Source organism: Mustelus asterias, chromosome 18 (genome assembly GCF_964213995.1).
Source record: "Mustelus asterias chromosome 18, sMusAst1.hap1.1, whole genome shotgun sequence".
NCBI lineage: Eukaryota > Metazoa > Chordata > Chondrichthyes > Carcharhiniformes > Triakidae > Mustelus > Mustelus asterias.
This window is the reverse complement of record NC_135818.1, coordinates 10,786,500-10,802,597: the sequence shown is the minus strand read 5'-3', so window position 1 is coordinate 10,802,597 and position 16,098 is coordinate 10,786,500. Positions and strand designations below refer to the sequence as shown.

Below are 16,098 nucleotides of genomic sequence, written 5' to 3'. Positions count from 1 at the left end.
TAGGTAGGCCTATATATAAGCCTAGGTAGGTAGGGACATGACCGGCGCAACTTGTGGGCCGAAGGGCCTGTTTGTGCTGTATTTTTTCTATGTTCTAGTACAGGCAGCTGCGGCACAACAGGGGAAATCTCATCTGTAACAGACCTCGGGAACATCACATTCACTGAAGCGGCCCACGAGAGAATAACGCTTCATAAACGACCTCGCGCTTGGGCCACACATGCTGTCCTGACATGCGGTAACGGGCGAGAGCGAAAGAATCTTCCCCCAACAAAAGCAAACAGACGTGTCTCTTACTTACCAGTTATTTCCAAAATAAGAAAGCTCCCAGCAAACACACGTCTGAAAGGCGAGCTAGTTTATCTGCTTTGGCCATGATAAATTCTCCCTCAGTGTACCCGAACAGGCACCGGAGTACAAAGAACAAAGAAAATTACAGCACAGGAACAGGCCCTTCAGCCCTGCACCAACCATGCTGCCCATGCGAACTAAAACCCCCTACTCTTCCGGAGACCGTATCTCTCTATTCCCATCCTATTCATGTATTTGTCAAGACGCCCCTTAAAAGCCACGATCATACCTGCTTCCACTACCTCCCCTGGCAGCGAGTTCCAGGCACCCACCACTCTGTGTAAAAAAACTTGCCTCGTACATCTCCTTTAAACTTTGCCCCTCGCACCTTAAACCGATGCCCGCTAGTAATTGACTCTTCCACCCTGGGAAAAACCTTCTGAATATCCACTCTGTCCATGCCCCTCATAATCTTGTAGACTTCTATCAGGTCGCCCCTCAAACTCCGTCGTTCCAGTGAGAACAAACCAAGTTTCTCCAACCTCTCCTCAACTAGGGGGATTTTCACAGTAACTTCATTGCAGTGTTAATGTAAGCCTACTTGTAACACTGATAAATAAACTTTAAAACACACACATATGAGTTGTGCCACCCATCCAGGTGATGGATAAATGAAAGATAAAGGTCGAGTCTGCTTCGCAGAGGTCTCCTACTGGATTGGTTACACACCAGATCAACTGCCCACCTTCCTCACCAGGGAATTGGCACAGAATGACTTAAAAGAATGGAAAAGAACTAAATTATGAGGGACAGGATGCGGACAACTCGGAGCTGAGGAATTTAATACAAATCAATTCAATTCAAGTATAGCTGTATTCATGAAACTATAGTAGCCGGAAATGGTTTCAATGCCATTTTTCCATCATTTCCCTCATCATAGCAGAAAAATCCACAGCGAAGACTTGATAAAAATGAATGGAAACCATATATTGGTTTTAATAAGCGGGCATGTGGGGTCTTGAGCTGGATACCATTTGCTGGAATTATTTTTAGGGACCTAAGAGTGCTGGTCCACAGTTCCCTAAAAGTGGCAACACAGGTGGCCAAGGTGATTAAGAAGGCGTAAGGCATGCTTGCCTTCATCGGCCGGGGCATTGAGTACAGGAGTTGGGAAGTCATGTTGCAGCTATATAAAACCTTGGTTAGGTCGCATTTGGTCGCCACACTACCAGAAGGACGTGGAAGCTTTGGAGAGAATGCAAAGAAGGTTCGCCAGGATGTTGCCTGGTCTAAAGGGCATTGGCTATGAGAAGAGGTTGGATAAACTAGGATTTTTTTCACTGGAAAGACAGGCTGAGGGGAGACCTGATAGAGGTCGACAAAATGATGAGAGGCACAGACAGGGTGGATCGTCAGAAGCTTTTTCCCAGGGTGGAAGTGTCAATTACAAGGGGGCACAGGTTCAAGGCGAGAGGGGGAAAGTTTAAGGGAGATGTGCGGGGGAAGTTTTTTACGTAGAGAATGGGGGGTGCCTGGAACGCGCTGCCAGAGGAGGTGGTGGAAGCACATGAGCAACATTTAAGAGGCATCTGGATGGGTCCATGAATAGGGAGGGAATAGAGGGATACGGACAGAAGAGCAGAAAGTTTTGTTTCAGTTTAGTTAGGGCATCTTGATCGGCACAGGCTTGGTGGGCCGAAGGGCCTGTTCCTGTGCTGTACTTTTCTTTGTTCTATGTCTCCTATATTTGATCATAATTATGACGCTCTATAACACCTATTAGTTTTTTAAAAATCAAGAGCAGAAACTAGTCACACCATTAAATGTACAAACGGCTTGTGTCCTGGGAAAATATTAAACATGGATCGACAAGTCACAATCTGCAGTACTTTAAAATAAAACCTGTATTCAGTTAAAAACCAATCAAACATATTGTACACAACAATTAACTGAACATTACATTGAAGATTAGCAAAGCCAGAGAGGGAAGCAAAAAGATATTCACACAGCAAAGCGAAGTAGATTTAGTCTACGATGGTTAAGGACACCGGTCTCAAGAACAGAGCAAGAGATAATGATACTATGGTTGGAAACTGATTTGCCGCTGGCTTACTGTGGACCCACTAATGTTAGATTCGGGGTCGATATGTTGGAGGAAGCTGGGATTGGGAAGACCGGCACAGGACAGAACAATGAGAAATGGGGAGAAAGTTGCAAGTCCAGAGTCTACAATTTACAACTGCCCCTTGGTTAACTTCAGCATGTAATCAGAGCTCTCCCAGTTTTGTTTCCCCCCCATTGAGACCAATCCCTGTGGCACATCTAAGTCTTATCAATCGGGCTCTGAGACAAGCTTGCTCTGCTTTGGGGGCGTGTCCGCAAGATCGAACACTGCTAAAGAGCAGACGCCAAAGGAGAAACCGGCAGGTTAAAATTTACCTCATGGAATGAAACCATTCACGTTGGGTCAGCTGTGGGGGCTGACAAATGATCAACAATCGAAGTGCGGCGCGGCGGCACAGTGGTTAGCACCGCTGCCTCACAGCGCCAGGGACCCGGGTTCGATTCCCGGCTTGGGTCACTGTCTGTGCGGAGTTTGCACGTTCGCCCCGTGTCTGCGTGGGTTTCCTCCGGGTGCTCCGGTTTCCTCCCACAGTCCGAAAGACGTGCTGGTTAGGGTGCATTGGCCGTGTTAAATTCTCCCTCAGTGTACCCGAACAGGTGCCGGAGTGTGGCGACTAGGGGATTTTCACAGTAACTTCATTGCAATGCAAGCCTACTTGTGACACTAATAAAAATAAATAAATGGACAGCAGGGACGGGGTCATCTGTAAGCCAGATTGTCTTCTGCAAGTACCCCTGTGGCAGAACAGTGAGAGAGAGACTGGAGACTGAAAAGGAGATGGCTAACCCAAATACAGACCGAATCCTTTTTTTAAATTCAATTACAGGGTGTGGGTGTCGCTGGCTGGGTCCAGCATTTATTGCCCATCCCTAACTGCCTTCCATTTCAGAGGGCATTTAAGAGTCAACCACAATGAATCATAGGACCCTTACAGTGCAGGAGTGGGCCATTTGGACCATCAAGTCTACACTGACCACAATCCCACCCAGGCTATATTCCCATATAGTTACCCTGCCAATCCCCTGACACTAAGGGTCGATTTAGCATGGCCAATTCACCTAACCCACACATCTTTGGACTGTGGGAGGAAACTGGAGCACCCGGAGGAAAACCACACAGACACGGGGAGAACATGCAGACTCCACACAGACAGTGACCCGAGGCCGGGAATTGAACCCGGGTCCCTGACGCTGTGAGGCAGCAGTGCTAACCACTGTGCCACCGTGCTGCCCCTGTGGATCTGCAGTCACATGTAGGCCAGACCAGTAAGGATGACAGATGCAAGCCACATGTAGGCCAGACTGGGTAAGCATGGCAGATTTCCATCCCTAAAGGACATCAGTGAACCAGATGGGTTTTTCCAACAATCGACCATGGTTCCATGATCATTGTTAGACTTTTAATTCCAGATTTCTTTATTGAATTCAAATTTCACCATCTACCATGGTGGGTTGGATTCCCAGATGTTGCTCTGGGTCTCTGGATTAGTGGTCCAGTTACAAGACCACTGCGACACCGCATTCTCAGTCCATTGCAACTCCCCAGTACAGGGACCAAAATATTGCTCACAGGAATTACTCGCTGAAATCAGAATGATTAAACAAATTTTTATATTGCCACATCCAATCACAACTGAAGCACGTGATCCAACACTTTCTACTTCTCGTCACAGAAGATGTTTCTGTCAACAGTCAATTAGATTGGCTGCTGGGTGATGGCATTGCTTAATTAAGTACTCAGTGTCCAAAGATGTGGATTGGCCAGGCTAAATTTAAGTTTAAGTTTATTTATTAGTGTCACAAGTGGGCTTCCATTAACACTGCAATGAAGTTACTGTGAAAATCCCCTAGCCGCCACACTCCGGCGCCTGTTCGGGTACACTGAGGGAGAATTTAGTATGGCCTATTCACCTAACCAGCACATCTTTCAGACTGTGGGAGGAAACCGGAGCACCCAGAGGCACCTCGAGTCACTTAAACAACAGAACTGGCAGCAACTTGGAGAGCCCTGCAATTTGGAATAAATTTGGAAGGACAAAACTGGAGATAAATGGAAGGATCAAATATCTCATTGCCTGGCAAGCTCGTTCACTAGAGGTTAAAAAAATAGTTGCAATAGGAGCCACAATAATAGGCAGATGAAGCAACAATGTTAATCAGCTCAACCTCATACACCTATGAAGCCAATCACAACGTGATCCAGAGGGAAGATGGATGGGGGAGTCTCTCGTCATGAAACAACTTTGATATACTTTGCTCCCCCTCACATTTCAATAGGTAGGGAAGGAGTATGGAGAATCTGACCAGCCAGTACCAAAGGAACCATATCCTAGGTGTCAAAGGTCAGGCACTGAAGTCGAAATCAAGGCACTGGACTTTTCAGGGAATTTATTTAGTCTCATAGCCTCCCCTCCCACTCAACCCAGTGCCCCAACTGTCCCAGATATATATCATTGAATCCCTACAGTGCAGAAGAGGTCATTTGGCCCATCGAGTCTGCACCGACTCTGACAGAATATTTTATCTAGGCCCTCCCCCCTGCACTATCGCCATAGCCCCACACATTTCCCATGGCTAATCCATTTAACCTACACATCTTGGGACACTAAGGGCAGCACGGTGGCGCAGTAGTGAGCACTGCTACCTCACGGCGCCAGGGACCCGGGTTTGATTCCCAGCTTGGGACACTGTCTGTGTGGAGTCTGCATGTCCTCCCCGTGTCTGCGTGGGTTTCCTCCGGGTGCTCCGGTTTCCTCCCACAGTCTGAAAGACGTGCTGGTTAGGTGCATTGGCCATGCTAAATTCTCCCTCAGTGTACCCGAACAAGCGCCGGAGTGTGACGACTAGGGGATTTTCACAGTAACTTCATTGCAGTGTTAAGGTAAGCTGACTTGTGACACTGATAAATAAATCTAAACTTAGATTTAGCATGGCCAATTCACATCTTTGGACACCGAGTACTTAAGCAATTCCCATCACCCATGTATTCTAATAAGATTAAAGTTTAAGTTTATTTATTATTGTCACAAATAGGCTTACATTAACACTGCAATGAAGTTACTGTGAAAATCCCCTAGTTGCCACACTCCGGCGCCTGTTTGGGTACACTGAGGGAGAATTTAGCACGGCTAATGCACCTAACCTGCATGTCTTTCGAACTGTGGAAGGAAACTGGAGGAAACCCATGCAGACATGGGGAGAACATGCAGACTCCGCACAAACAGTGACCCGAGCCGGGAATCGAAACCGGGTCCCTGGCGCTGTGAGGCAGCAGTGCTAACCACTGTGCCACCCTGCTGCCCCCTGTGGGTCACTCCTTGCTCTGTGCAATGCAGCCCCAGAGTACATGAATAGGCTAAACTGAGTGCAAGGGCCTCTACAGTTTGAGTTGTTCGACCTTCACTCTATCGGGGAGAAACTGCAACTATTGTGCCACCGTGCCGCGCAACACCATCGACATTAGGGTGAATGTGAAGGAGTTGGTGCGATGGATGGAGGAGTGTACCCAACCTCTAACCAGTTCCTCGATCTTATTTCATCAGTTGGACAACAGTAAGCCAGGCTAAAAAAAAAAGTGAAGGATGATACGGGATCTATGGAAACAGGAGGAAGACAATCTAAATCAAAAGGGGAATTCTACAGGGGTGAGGTATGTTTCTCACCTTCTGCGCACCCGAGAATGCATGGTAGTAACATGAAACATAGGTCATTACAGCCTTTTCATCCGGCCTAAGCGTGCTTATAAGATCTGTGCAAGGAAGACAAGAGGAGATTAGGAAAGGAAAAGGTGAGGCAAGGTACAATGAGCGAAGAACCATACTGTTCCGGTCATGCAACACAGGAGGTCATATCAAGAGTGGAGGTTCAGCGTGGGAGGGGGGGGAGAGAAACACATACCAGCTGGAGGACAGAAAAAAAATATATAGTTAGCCAGAGAAGCAATTGCTGCAGGAAATATGGATTCCTGGGATACCTTTTGGGCTCCTGAAAATGCATGGTAGAAGCTAGACACATAAGTCATGATTGCCTTTTCGTCAGGTCGAGCTGTGCCCACAAGGTCTGAAGGGAAACACAGGAAAGGATTTAATTTTTTAATACACGCAACACAATGTATTCATCTACTGACAATCTCGAGGGAAAACATTTAGCAACAGTTGTACTGCACAGGATGGGTGAGACTACAGACAGGAACCCCCTGCGAGAAGCTCGACGCAAGAGGCCTGGATTAACCCCAGCCTCCTGAACATTGCAGATGATTCCAAGCCGCGCGAAATCCAGCTCCCTTACTCCTGAGAATTTCAATTCTTCCGAGACACACAAACACGACTGCAGGTTAGGCTAAAAAAAAAAAGACCCACCCCTGCTGATGACCACTGTTGTTTGTCCTAAACAGGTTAACACATCGTCAGAAATACCAGTGAAAAGAAATATAAGGCACGTTAAAAAAACTTCAAAAGAAGGGAATGACAACATGCACATACACATCTGTAATATCATCAACCTGTGAACTGGCCAGCTCGCCGTGACAGAGTGGAGCTTCATGTCTTTTACCAAAATAATTGATCAGGAAATTAATTATGGATTACAATAACTAGAATCATAGAATCGCTACAGTGCCATCACCAGCCATTCGGCCCATCGAGTCTGCACCCACGACAATCCCATCCATTCCCTATCCCCGTAACCCTGTTAATTTACCCTGTTAATCCCCCTGACATCAAGTGTCAATTTAGCACGGCCAATCCACCTAACCCGCACACCTTTGGAGTGTGGGAGGAAACCGGAGCACCCGGAGGAAACCCATGCAGACACGGGGAGAACGTGCAAACTCCACACAGACAGTGGCCCAAGCTGGGAATTGAACCCGGGTCTCTGGCGCTGTGAGGCAGCAGTGCTAGCCACTACCCTAGAGTGGTCTTGTGGCACAGTGGTAGTGTCCCTACCTCCGGGCCAGAAGAATTGGTTTCAAGTCCAACTCCAGGGCCTGATGGCCATGGAAGGTGCATTCAAACAGGTTGTTTATCCTGTTCTAAGTCCTTCCAATATGTCTCATGGCAGGCGGGAAGAGAAGGGGAGATGCTTGGTCAGCCACACTGCAGGGGGCAATAGAGGACCACCAGTACTTTGCTAAGCATAAGCATGGACCAATCCAGTGGAAGTCCATGGTCACCAATGCCCTTTTAGGGCCTGGTACCATGGGGAGGAGGATCTAAACTGTGGGCGACACGGTGGAATAGTGGTTAGCACTGCTGGCACACAGCGACAAAGAGAGGTGATGGCCTAGTGGCTTTGACGCTCAACTATTAATCCAGAAACTCAGCTAATGTTTTGGGGACCCAGGTTCAATTCCAGCCTCGGGTCACTGTCTGTGTGGAGTCTGCACGTTCTCCCCATGTCTGCGTGGGTTTCCTCCGGGTGCTCTGGTTTCCTCTCACATTCCAGAGATGGTCCAGTTAAGTTGATTGGCCGTGCTAAATTGCCCCTTAGTGTCAGGGGGATTAGCAGGATAAATATGAGGCGTTACATGGGATAGGGTCAGAGTAGGATTGTTGTCGATGCAGCCTCGATGGGCCAAATGGCCTCCTTCTGCACCAGAGGGATTCTATGAACTGGGAAAGTCAAATAAAAGTGAAATAACTTATTACTCAAGACAATAACATGTTTTCCTTTGGGTGGTAACACAAAAAACATGAAAGATTTAAAACCTTTATTATTTGAACTTCTACTCAATGTTAAAAGTATAGGAATGCAGTGTCTCACAGGAACAGTTTTCCCGGCATCCTATAATAAAGTCCCGTTCACAAACAAGAGTAAACATCCCATCATTCCCTTACGGCACTAGATCGCCAGACTTGGAAGTTGGAAGGTACTTTCTGTTTGGTACCAATATCTGGCAATGACTCCCAATAATTTGATCTCCTAAGCAGACTTGGAGCGATTCAAGGCATTAATCATATTGATTAGTCAACCAAATGAAAGGCTCTGCGAATGCCTGAGGTAATCGATACTCTTGTCAAAATGGAAGTCCTGCCCCAGAGGGAGAATGCCTTTCCGCTAACACGCACTCCGCCTGAAAACACACACTGCCTGAAAAAATATCAGCAATTTATTTCATACTTGTCACAGCATAACGGACCCCCCCTTCCCCCTCACTGATCACAGGCAGAGTGGCAGCGGACCCCTCCTTTCCCCCCACTGATCACAGGCAGATTGGCAGCGGACCCCCCCATCCCCCTCACTGATATCTGGCAGAGTGGCAGCGGACTCCCCCTTCCCCCTCGCTGACCTCAGGCAGAGTGGCAGCGGACTCCCCCTTCCCCCTCGCTGACCTCAGGCAGAGTGGCAGCGGACTCCCCCTTCCCCCTCACTGATCTCAGACAGAGTGGCAGCGGACCCCCCCCTTCCCCCTCACTGACCACAGGCAGAGTGGCAGCGGAGCCCCCCCTTCCCCCTCACTGACCACAGGCAGAGTGGCAGCGGACCCCCCCCTTCCCCCTCACTGATCTCAGGCAGAGTGGCAGCGGACCCCCCCCCTTCCCCCTCACTGACCACAGGCAGAGTGACAGCGGACCCCCCCTTCCCCCGCACTGATCTCAGGCAGAGTGGCATAAACTTAAAAAGCGTGAACAGCGCTGAGAGCAGAGATATGGCACAAGAGATCAGGCATTTTAGCAAAAAAAAGCTTTGTTCTAAACAACAGCGTAAGTTTATTAAAGACTTTTTTTCACACTGTTCACCAGTATATAGCAGTCAGCTCAGTGGCTGGTTCATGATGAAGAGCGATGCCAGCAGCGTGGGTTCAATTCCCGGACTGGCTGAGATTATTCATAAAGTCCCCGCCTTCTCAACCTTGCCCCCTGCCTGAGGTGTGGCGATCCTCGGGTTAAATCCCCAGCAGTCAGCTCTCCCACTCTGGGGCAAGGGCGGCTTTACTTTCACAGCAGTTAATAGAATGCTGGAAGTTGGAATGCTGGGGGTGACACGGTGGCACAGTGGTTAGCACTGCTGCCTCACAGCGTCAGGGACCCGGGTTCGATTCCGGCCTCAGGTGACTGTGTGGAGTCTGCACGTTCTCCCCGTGTCTGCGTGGGTATCCTCCGGGTGCTCCAGTTTTCTCCCACAGTCCAAAGATGTGCGGGTTCGGTGCATTGGCCATGCTAATTTGCCCATTTAATGTCAGGGGGACTAGCTAGGGTAAATACATGGGGTTACGGGGATAGGGCCTGGGTGGGATTGTGGTCGGTGCAGACTCAATGGGCCGAATGGCCTCCTTATGCACTGTAGGGATTCTATGATTCTATGAAGTAGAGGGCACACAGACATGAGCAGATATCAAATGATTTCCCTCGTCAACAGGAGCTTAAAACCTCCACTTATTCAAATGTTAATGATGTAATTTTGCTATCATCACAACTTTTAGGATCTAACAATGGTAAATCCCAAGATATAAAGGGGAGAGCTGTTCAAAATTCTCAGGGAATTAGAGTTCTTCAGTTTATTCATCAGCCTTATCTGATACCAAATCCATTTAATTCATCCTTCGAGGCTAATTGCTCTCAAATTTCCTGATTTAGTCAGAAAACCATTTACAGCTCAATTCCAATTTTGCCTTGCTCTCTGAAGCAACACTTCTGATATTAAAAATGTTCCAGGCTACTCCACCTCTCGAGGTTTCTTTCCAGCGGTAGAGGGGTTGGGAACAAGGAAACTTCTTACAAGAAGAACAAAGAAAGCTGAAAATGGTACCCCACTGGCAGCACCGGAGGAGATGAACACGAGAGCTCATGGGCAGTACGGGTGGCACAGTGGTTAGCACTGCTGCCTCACAACGCCAGAGAGAGACCCGGGTTCGATTCCCAGCTTGGGTCACTGTCTGTGTGGAGTCTGCATATTCTCCCCGTGTCTGCGTGGGTTTCCTCCGGGTGCTCCGGTTTCCTCCCAGTCTGAAAGATGTGCGGGTTTGGTACATTGGCCGTGCTAAATTCTCCCTCGGTGTACCCAAACAGGTGCCGGAGTGTGGAGACTAGGGAATTTTCACAGTGGCTTCATTGCAGTGTTAATGTAAGCCTATTTGTGACACTAACAAGTAAACTTTAACTTTAAACCTTTAATAAATCACAAAAGGTTGGTTTGCAGGTGCAGCAGGTAATTAAGAAGGCAAATGGAATTTTGTCCTTCATTGCGAGAGGGATGGAGTTTTAAAACAGCGAGGTTATGTTGCAGCTGTATAAGGTGCTGGTGAGGCCACACCTGGAGTACTGTGTACAGTTTTGGTCTCCTTACTTGAGAAAGGATATACTGGCACTGGAGGGGGTGCAGAGGAGATTCACTAGGTTGATTCCGGAGTTGAGAGGGTTGGCCTATGAGGAGAGACTGAGTAAACTGGGGCTATACTCATTGGAATTCAGAAGAATGAGGGAAGATTTTATAGAAACATATAAGATTATGAAGGGAATTGATAAGGTAGAAGCAGGGAAGTTGTTTCCACTGGCGGGTGAAACTAGAACTAGGGGGCATAGCCTCAAAATAAGGGGGAGCAGATTTAGGACTGAGTTGAGGAGGAACTTCTTCACACAAAGGGTTGTGAATCTGTGGAATTCCCTGCCCAGTGAAGCAGTTGAGGCTACCTCATTGAATGTTTTTAAGGCAAGGATAGATGAATTTTTGAACAGTAAAGGAATTAAGGGTTATGGTGAGCGGGCGGGTAAGTGGAGCTGAGTCCACAAAAAGATCAGCCTTGATCTTATTGAATGGCGGAGCAGGCTTGAGGGGCCAGATGGCCTACTCCTGCTCCTAGTTCTTATGTTCTTTCATATCAGTGATCCTTTCTGGCGAAAGGTCACCGACCTGAAACGTTATCACTGTTTCTCTCTCCACAGATGCTGCTCACCCTGCTGAGAATTTCCCGCATTTTCTGATTCTATCTCAGATTTCCAGCGCTTTTTTTCCTTTTATTCATTCAAGGGATACAGGCTTCACCAACTGGCTAGGCCAGCATTCACTGCCCATCCCTAATTGCCCAGCATCTGTTGTATTTTGCTTTTGTATTACGGAAATCATAGAATCCCTACAGTGCAGAAGGCGGCCATTCGGCCCATCGAGTCTGCACCAACAACAATCCTACCCAGACCCTATCCCCGTAAAGCCACGTATTTACCCTGCTAGTCCCCCTGACACTAAAGGGCAATTTAGCATGGTCAATCAACCTAGCCCACACATAAAGAACAAAGAAAATTACAGCACAGGAACAGGCCCTTCGGCCCTCCAAGCCTGCACCAACCATGCTGCCCGACTTAACTAAAACCCCCGACCCTTCTGGGGTCCACATCCCTCTATTCCCAAACTATTCATGCATTTGTCCAGATGCCCCTTAAAAGTCATATCTGCTTCCACTACCTCCCCCAGCAGTGAGTTCCAGGTTGCCCACGTCTGCGTGGGTTTCCTCCGACACTGCAAAGATGTGCGGGTTAGGTGGATTGGCCATGCTAAATTGCCCCTTCGTGTCCCAGGCGCCCACCACCCTCTGTGTAAAACACTTGCCTCGTACATCTCCTTTAAACCTTGCCCCTCACACCTTAAACCTGTGCCCCCTAGTAGTTGACACTTCCACCCTGGGAAAAAGCTTCTGACTATCCACTCTGTCCATGCCCCTCATAACCTTGTAGAGTTCTATCAGGTCACCCGTCAACCTCTGTCCTTCCAGTGAGAACAAACCAAGTTTCCCCAATCTCTCCTCATAGCTAATAGCAATATTTGTGATAAAATATTCTCTCTGACTTTTAGCCAGATAGCTTTTCCATTCTCTATCTCATTGTCACCTCGCTTGTCCTCTCCACTGTCTCTGATTTGCCATGCTGTTTGTCCGACACCAGCATTGGAAGAGCAGAAATCATCTCCAATTAAATACCCAGAAAGTCACTGTCTTCAGCCCCTGCCTCAATCTCCTAGCAACCATTTCCATCCCTCTTCCTGGCCACTGTCTGAGGCAAATCCATGCTCTTTACATTCTTGGTGTCCTCTTTGACCCTGAGCAGGGCTTCACCGAGGCTGCCTTCTTTCCCCTCAGTGGTTAGCACTGCTGCCTCACAGCGCAAGGGACCCGGGTTCAAATCCAGCCTCGGGTCACTGTCTGTGCGGAGTTTGCACGTTCTCCCCATGTCTGCGTGTGTTTCCTCCGGGTGCTCCGGTTTCCTCCAACAGTCCAAAGATGTGGGGGTTAGGTGGATTGGCCGTGCTAAATTGCCCCTTCATGTCCTAACATGTGTGGGTTAGGGCGATTGGCGGGATAATTACATGGAGTTGCAGGGATAAGGCCTGGGTGGGATTGTTGTCGGCACAGACTAGATGGGCCAAATGGCCTTCTTCTGCACCGTTGGGATTCTATGATCAATGATACAGCTCTTTATACATGCCTCTTCCTTAGGCATCTCACTTAGGGGCCGCCTCAATCTCACAAGGAGCCCCAGTTTGAAAATATGAACAGTGGATGCCCCAATAAAGTTGTCCGTTTTTTTTTCCAAACCCTTTCTAGCCACTGACAACATCTTTTGCACTGCTGAAACCTCCCACCCCCCCTCAGGGTCCAGACTGGCAGCCATGACACTGTAGCTTCTTGAGTTGCTCAATTGGACCATTCCTTCCAATGAAGTTGAGAACAGTGGGTTTGGACGTTGCACAGATGCCAAGCGAGCATCATCTCTGTGCTTTGCAGTACAAGGAAGATTCGACCCGTTTTCTCAATGAGTGCAGAGTGATCAGGATTCAGCTCCAAGAGGAACATGCACCGTCGTCACTTCATAGAAATCATAGAAACACTACAGTGCAGAAGGAGGCCATTCGGCCCATCGAGTCTGCACCGACCACAATCCCACCCAGGCCCTACCCCCACATATTTTACCCGCTAATCCCTCTAACCGACGCATCTCAGGACTCTAAGGGACAATTTTTAACCTGGCCAATCAACCTAACCCGCACATCTTTGGACTGTGGGAGGAAACCGGAGCACCCGGAGGAAACCCACGCAGACACGAGGAGAATGTGCAAACTCCACACAGACAGTGACCCGAGCCGGGAATCGAACCCGGGACCCTGGAGCTGTGAAGCAGCAGTGCTAACCACTGTGCTACCGTGCCGCCCACTTGGAACCAATTAACTTCAGTCCCTATTATGGCTGCAGATAAAGCTGTCTGAGGGTATATGTGGGAAAGCACGCCTTCTCCAGATGTTACTAACCCTGCAATTTGAGTTCTGAATTAAAAGCTGAGCATCCACAATCTGCATGGACATTGGCTGCAAGGCAAATTCTATCGAGGCTGCTTCAAAATGTCTTGACGAGACAATAAATTGTTCGACAGCAGACACACTGCGGATATTTGCTCAATGCAGCATGAAGTGATTGGTACCACAGCATAAACTCTGAAAGAGTGAATCTTGCAGCTTAGGTGTGCTTCAAACACCGACTCGATTCAAACTGTAGCGTTCAGGTACTTGCGTGAACTGACTCAAGTGCTCCACATTCAAAGGAATAGGCTCATCTTGTGATTATGATGGTGTTAAGATGGTGCCACAAAAATGCGCTAAGATTTATTGCGACTAATGACAGTAACGGCCCGCTCACCTTCAGCATCCAGCATTTTCGGAATGTCCAGGTATTTTTCTGCCACATCGAAGGCCGTATTCAAATTGGTGTAAGGATCATCCTAACACAAGTAAGGAAAAAGCAGAGGTCAAAAACAGGACATCAAGACTTCAGAGAGGCAACTTAACATTCTTAGGCTAACAAGGGACAATGGGGGGCACAGTGGTTAGCACTGCTGCCTCACAGTAAGAAGTTTAACAGCACCAGGTTAAAGTCCAACAGGTTTATTTGGTAGCAAAAGCCACACAAGCTTTCGGAGCTGCAAGCCCCTTCTTCAGGTGAGTGGGAATTCTGTTCACAAACAGAGCATATAAAGACACAAACTCAATTTACATGAATAATGGTTGGAGTGCGAATACTTACAACTAATCAAGTCTTTAAGAAACAAAACAACATGAGTGGAGAGAGCATCAAGACAGGCTAAAAAGATGTGTATTGTCTCCAGACAAGACAGCCAGTGAAACTCTGTGCCAGGGATGCGGGTTCAATTCCAGCCTTGGATGACTGTCTGTGTGGAGTTTGCACATGCATGTAGATGTGGATGCATTGGAGAGGGTACAGAAGATGTTTACCAGGAGGCTGCCTGGTTTGGAGGGTATTAGCCATGAGGAGAGGTTGGATAAACTCGGTTTGTTCTCACTGGAACGACGGAAGTTGAGGGGCGACCTGATAGAGGTTTACAAGATGATGAGTGGCACGGACAGAGTGGATGCTCTTTCCTAGGGTAGAAAAGTCAAGTACTAGGGGACATAGGTTTAAGGTGAGTGGGGGAAAGTTTAGAGGAGATGTGCGAGGCAACTGTTTTTTTTTAAACTTAGAGAATGGTGAATGTCTGGAACACGCTGCCCGGGGAGGTGGTGGGAGCGGGTACGATTGTGGAATTTAAGGGGCATCTAGATGAATACATGAATAGGCTGGGAATGGAAGGATACGGACTCTAAGTGCATACAGTTTTAGTTTAAGCAGGCATCATGATCGGTGCAGGCTTGGAGGGCCGAAGGGCCTGTTCCTGTGCTGTACTGTTCTTTGTTTGTTCTTTATTCGCCCCGTGTCTGCGTGGGTTTTCTCCGGCTGCTCCGGTTTCCTCTCTCAGTCCAAAGATGTGCAGGTTAGGTGGATTGGCTGTGCTAAATTGCCTCTTAGTGTCCCAAGACGTCTAGATTGGGGGATTAGTGGAGTAAATATATGGGGGGGTTAATGGGATAGGGCCTGGGTAAGATACTTTGCTGGAGAGTTGGTGTAGATTTGAAGGGCCAAATGGCCTCCTTCTGCACTTTCGGGATTTTATAATGGTAAAGAAGGTTCCACTTCAATCCACTATCTTAGATAGTGCATCATTTGGTTGATGGGATATTTGAGTTTGCTCACAAATTGGACTACTTAATGGAAAACACATCGGAAGAGGTTCCAAATCATAAATAATTCTTCTTTCCACCACATTTACCAACTCGTCAATTGACAGAAATGGCCTCAGACATGAAGTGAGCAGATGTGCCAACCAGGAGTCTCTCCCGCTCTTACTGCCAGCCATTGGCGTGTTTGGAAGGATTGGCAGCTTGACACACACAACCCATTTTGGGACCATTATGAACACACCTTCCTTGTCCATCAAATCCTCGAGTCGGACTCGAATCCGAAGCCTTCTGGCTCAGAGGCAGGGATGATAACCCACGGCACCACAAGACACCATTAAGGCAGAGCGAATTAGATTCTTGAAAAGCAAAGGGGTGAAAGGCCATCGGGGCGGGAATGTGGAGTTGAGGTTTCAATGAGACCAGCCACGTTCTTGTTGAATGGCGAAGCAGGCTCGAGGGGCCGAATGGCCTACTCCTGCTCCAAATTCAAATGCACTTTCAGTGTAATTTAGTTGTTTCTCATAAGCCGAGAGTCAACACTGTCATAACTGGGGGTGTGGACAGGAGGGTGGGTGTCTCTTTTTGGGTTCATATTTGCACATATTGCTTGAGTTAATGTTGCAAGTCTGCCGCTTGTATTTGGCTAACGCTTCCCGTTACTCCTTGTCCACTTTCTCTTACCAATATCTG

The 16,098-nt window shown here is 48.0% G+C and overlaps 1 protein-coding gene across 6 annotated transcripts in view; it reads right to left on the bottom strand.

Annotated features, from left to right (window-relative positions):
• actn1 (actinin, alpha 1) overlaps window positions 1-16,098 on the bottom strand; it is a 235,038-nt gene that overhangs the window by 71,705 nt on the left and 147,235 nt on the right. For 3 of the 6 annotated variants that reach the window (XM_078233362.1, XM_078233360.1, XM_078233364.1), the window contains 2 exons: window positions 14,033-14,114; window positions 6,389-6,474 (listed from right to left, as the gene is read on the bottom strand). In XM_078233362.1, coding sequence (XP_078089488.1) covers window positions 6,389-6,474; window positions 14,033-14,114 — 168 coding nt within the window. Of the gene's footprint in view, window positions 1-6,077; window positions 6,164-6,388; window positions 6,475-14,032; window positions 14,115-16,098 lie in introns of all 6 variants that reach the window. The other 3 variants (XM_078233361.1, XM_078233363.1, XM_078233366.1) reach the window with 1 other exon arrangement.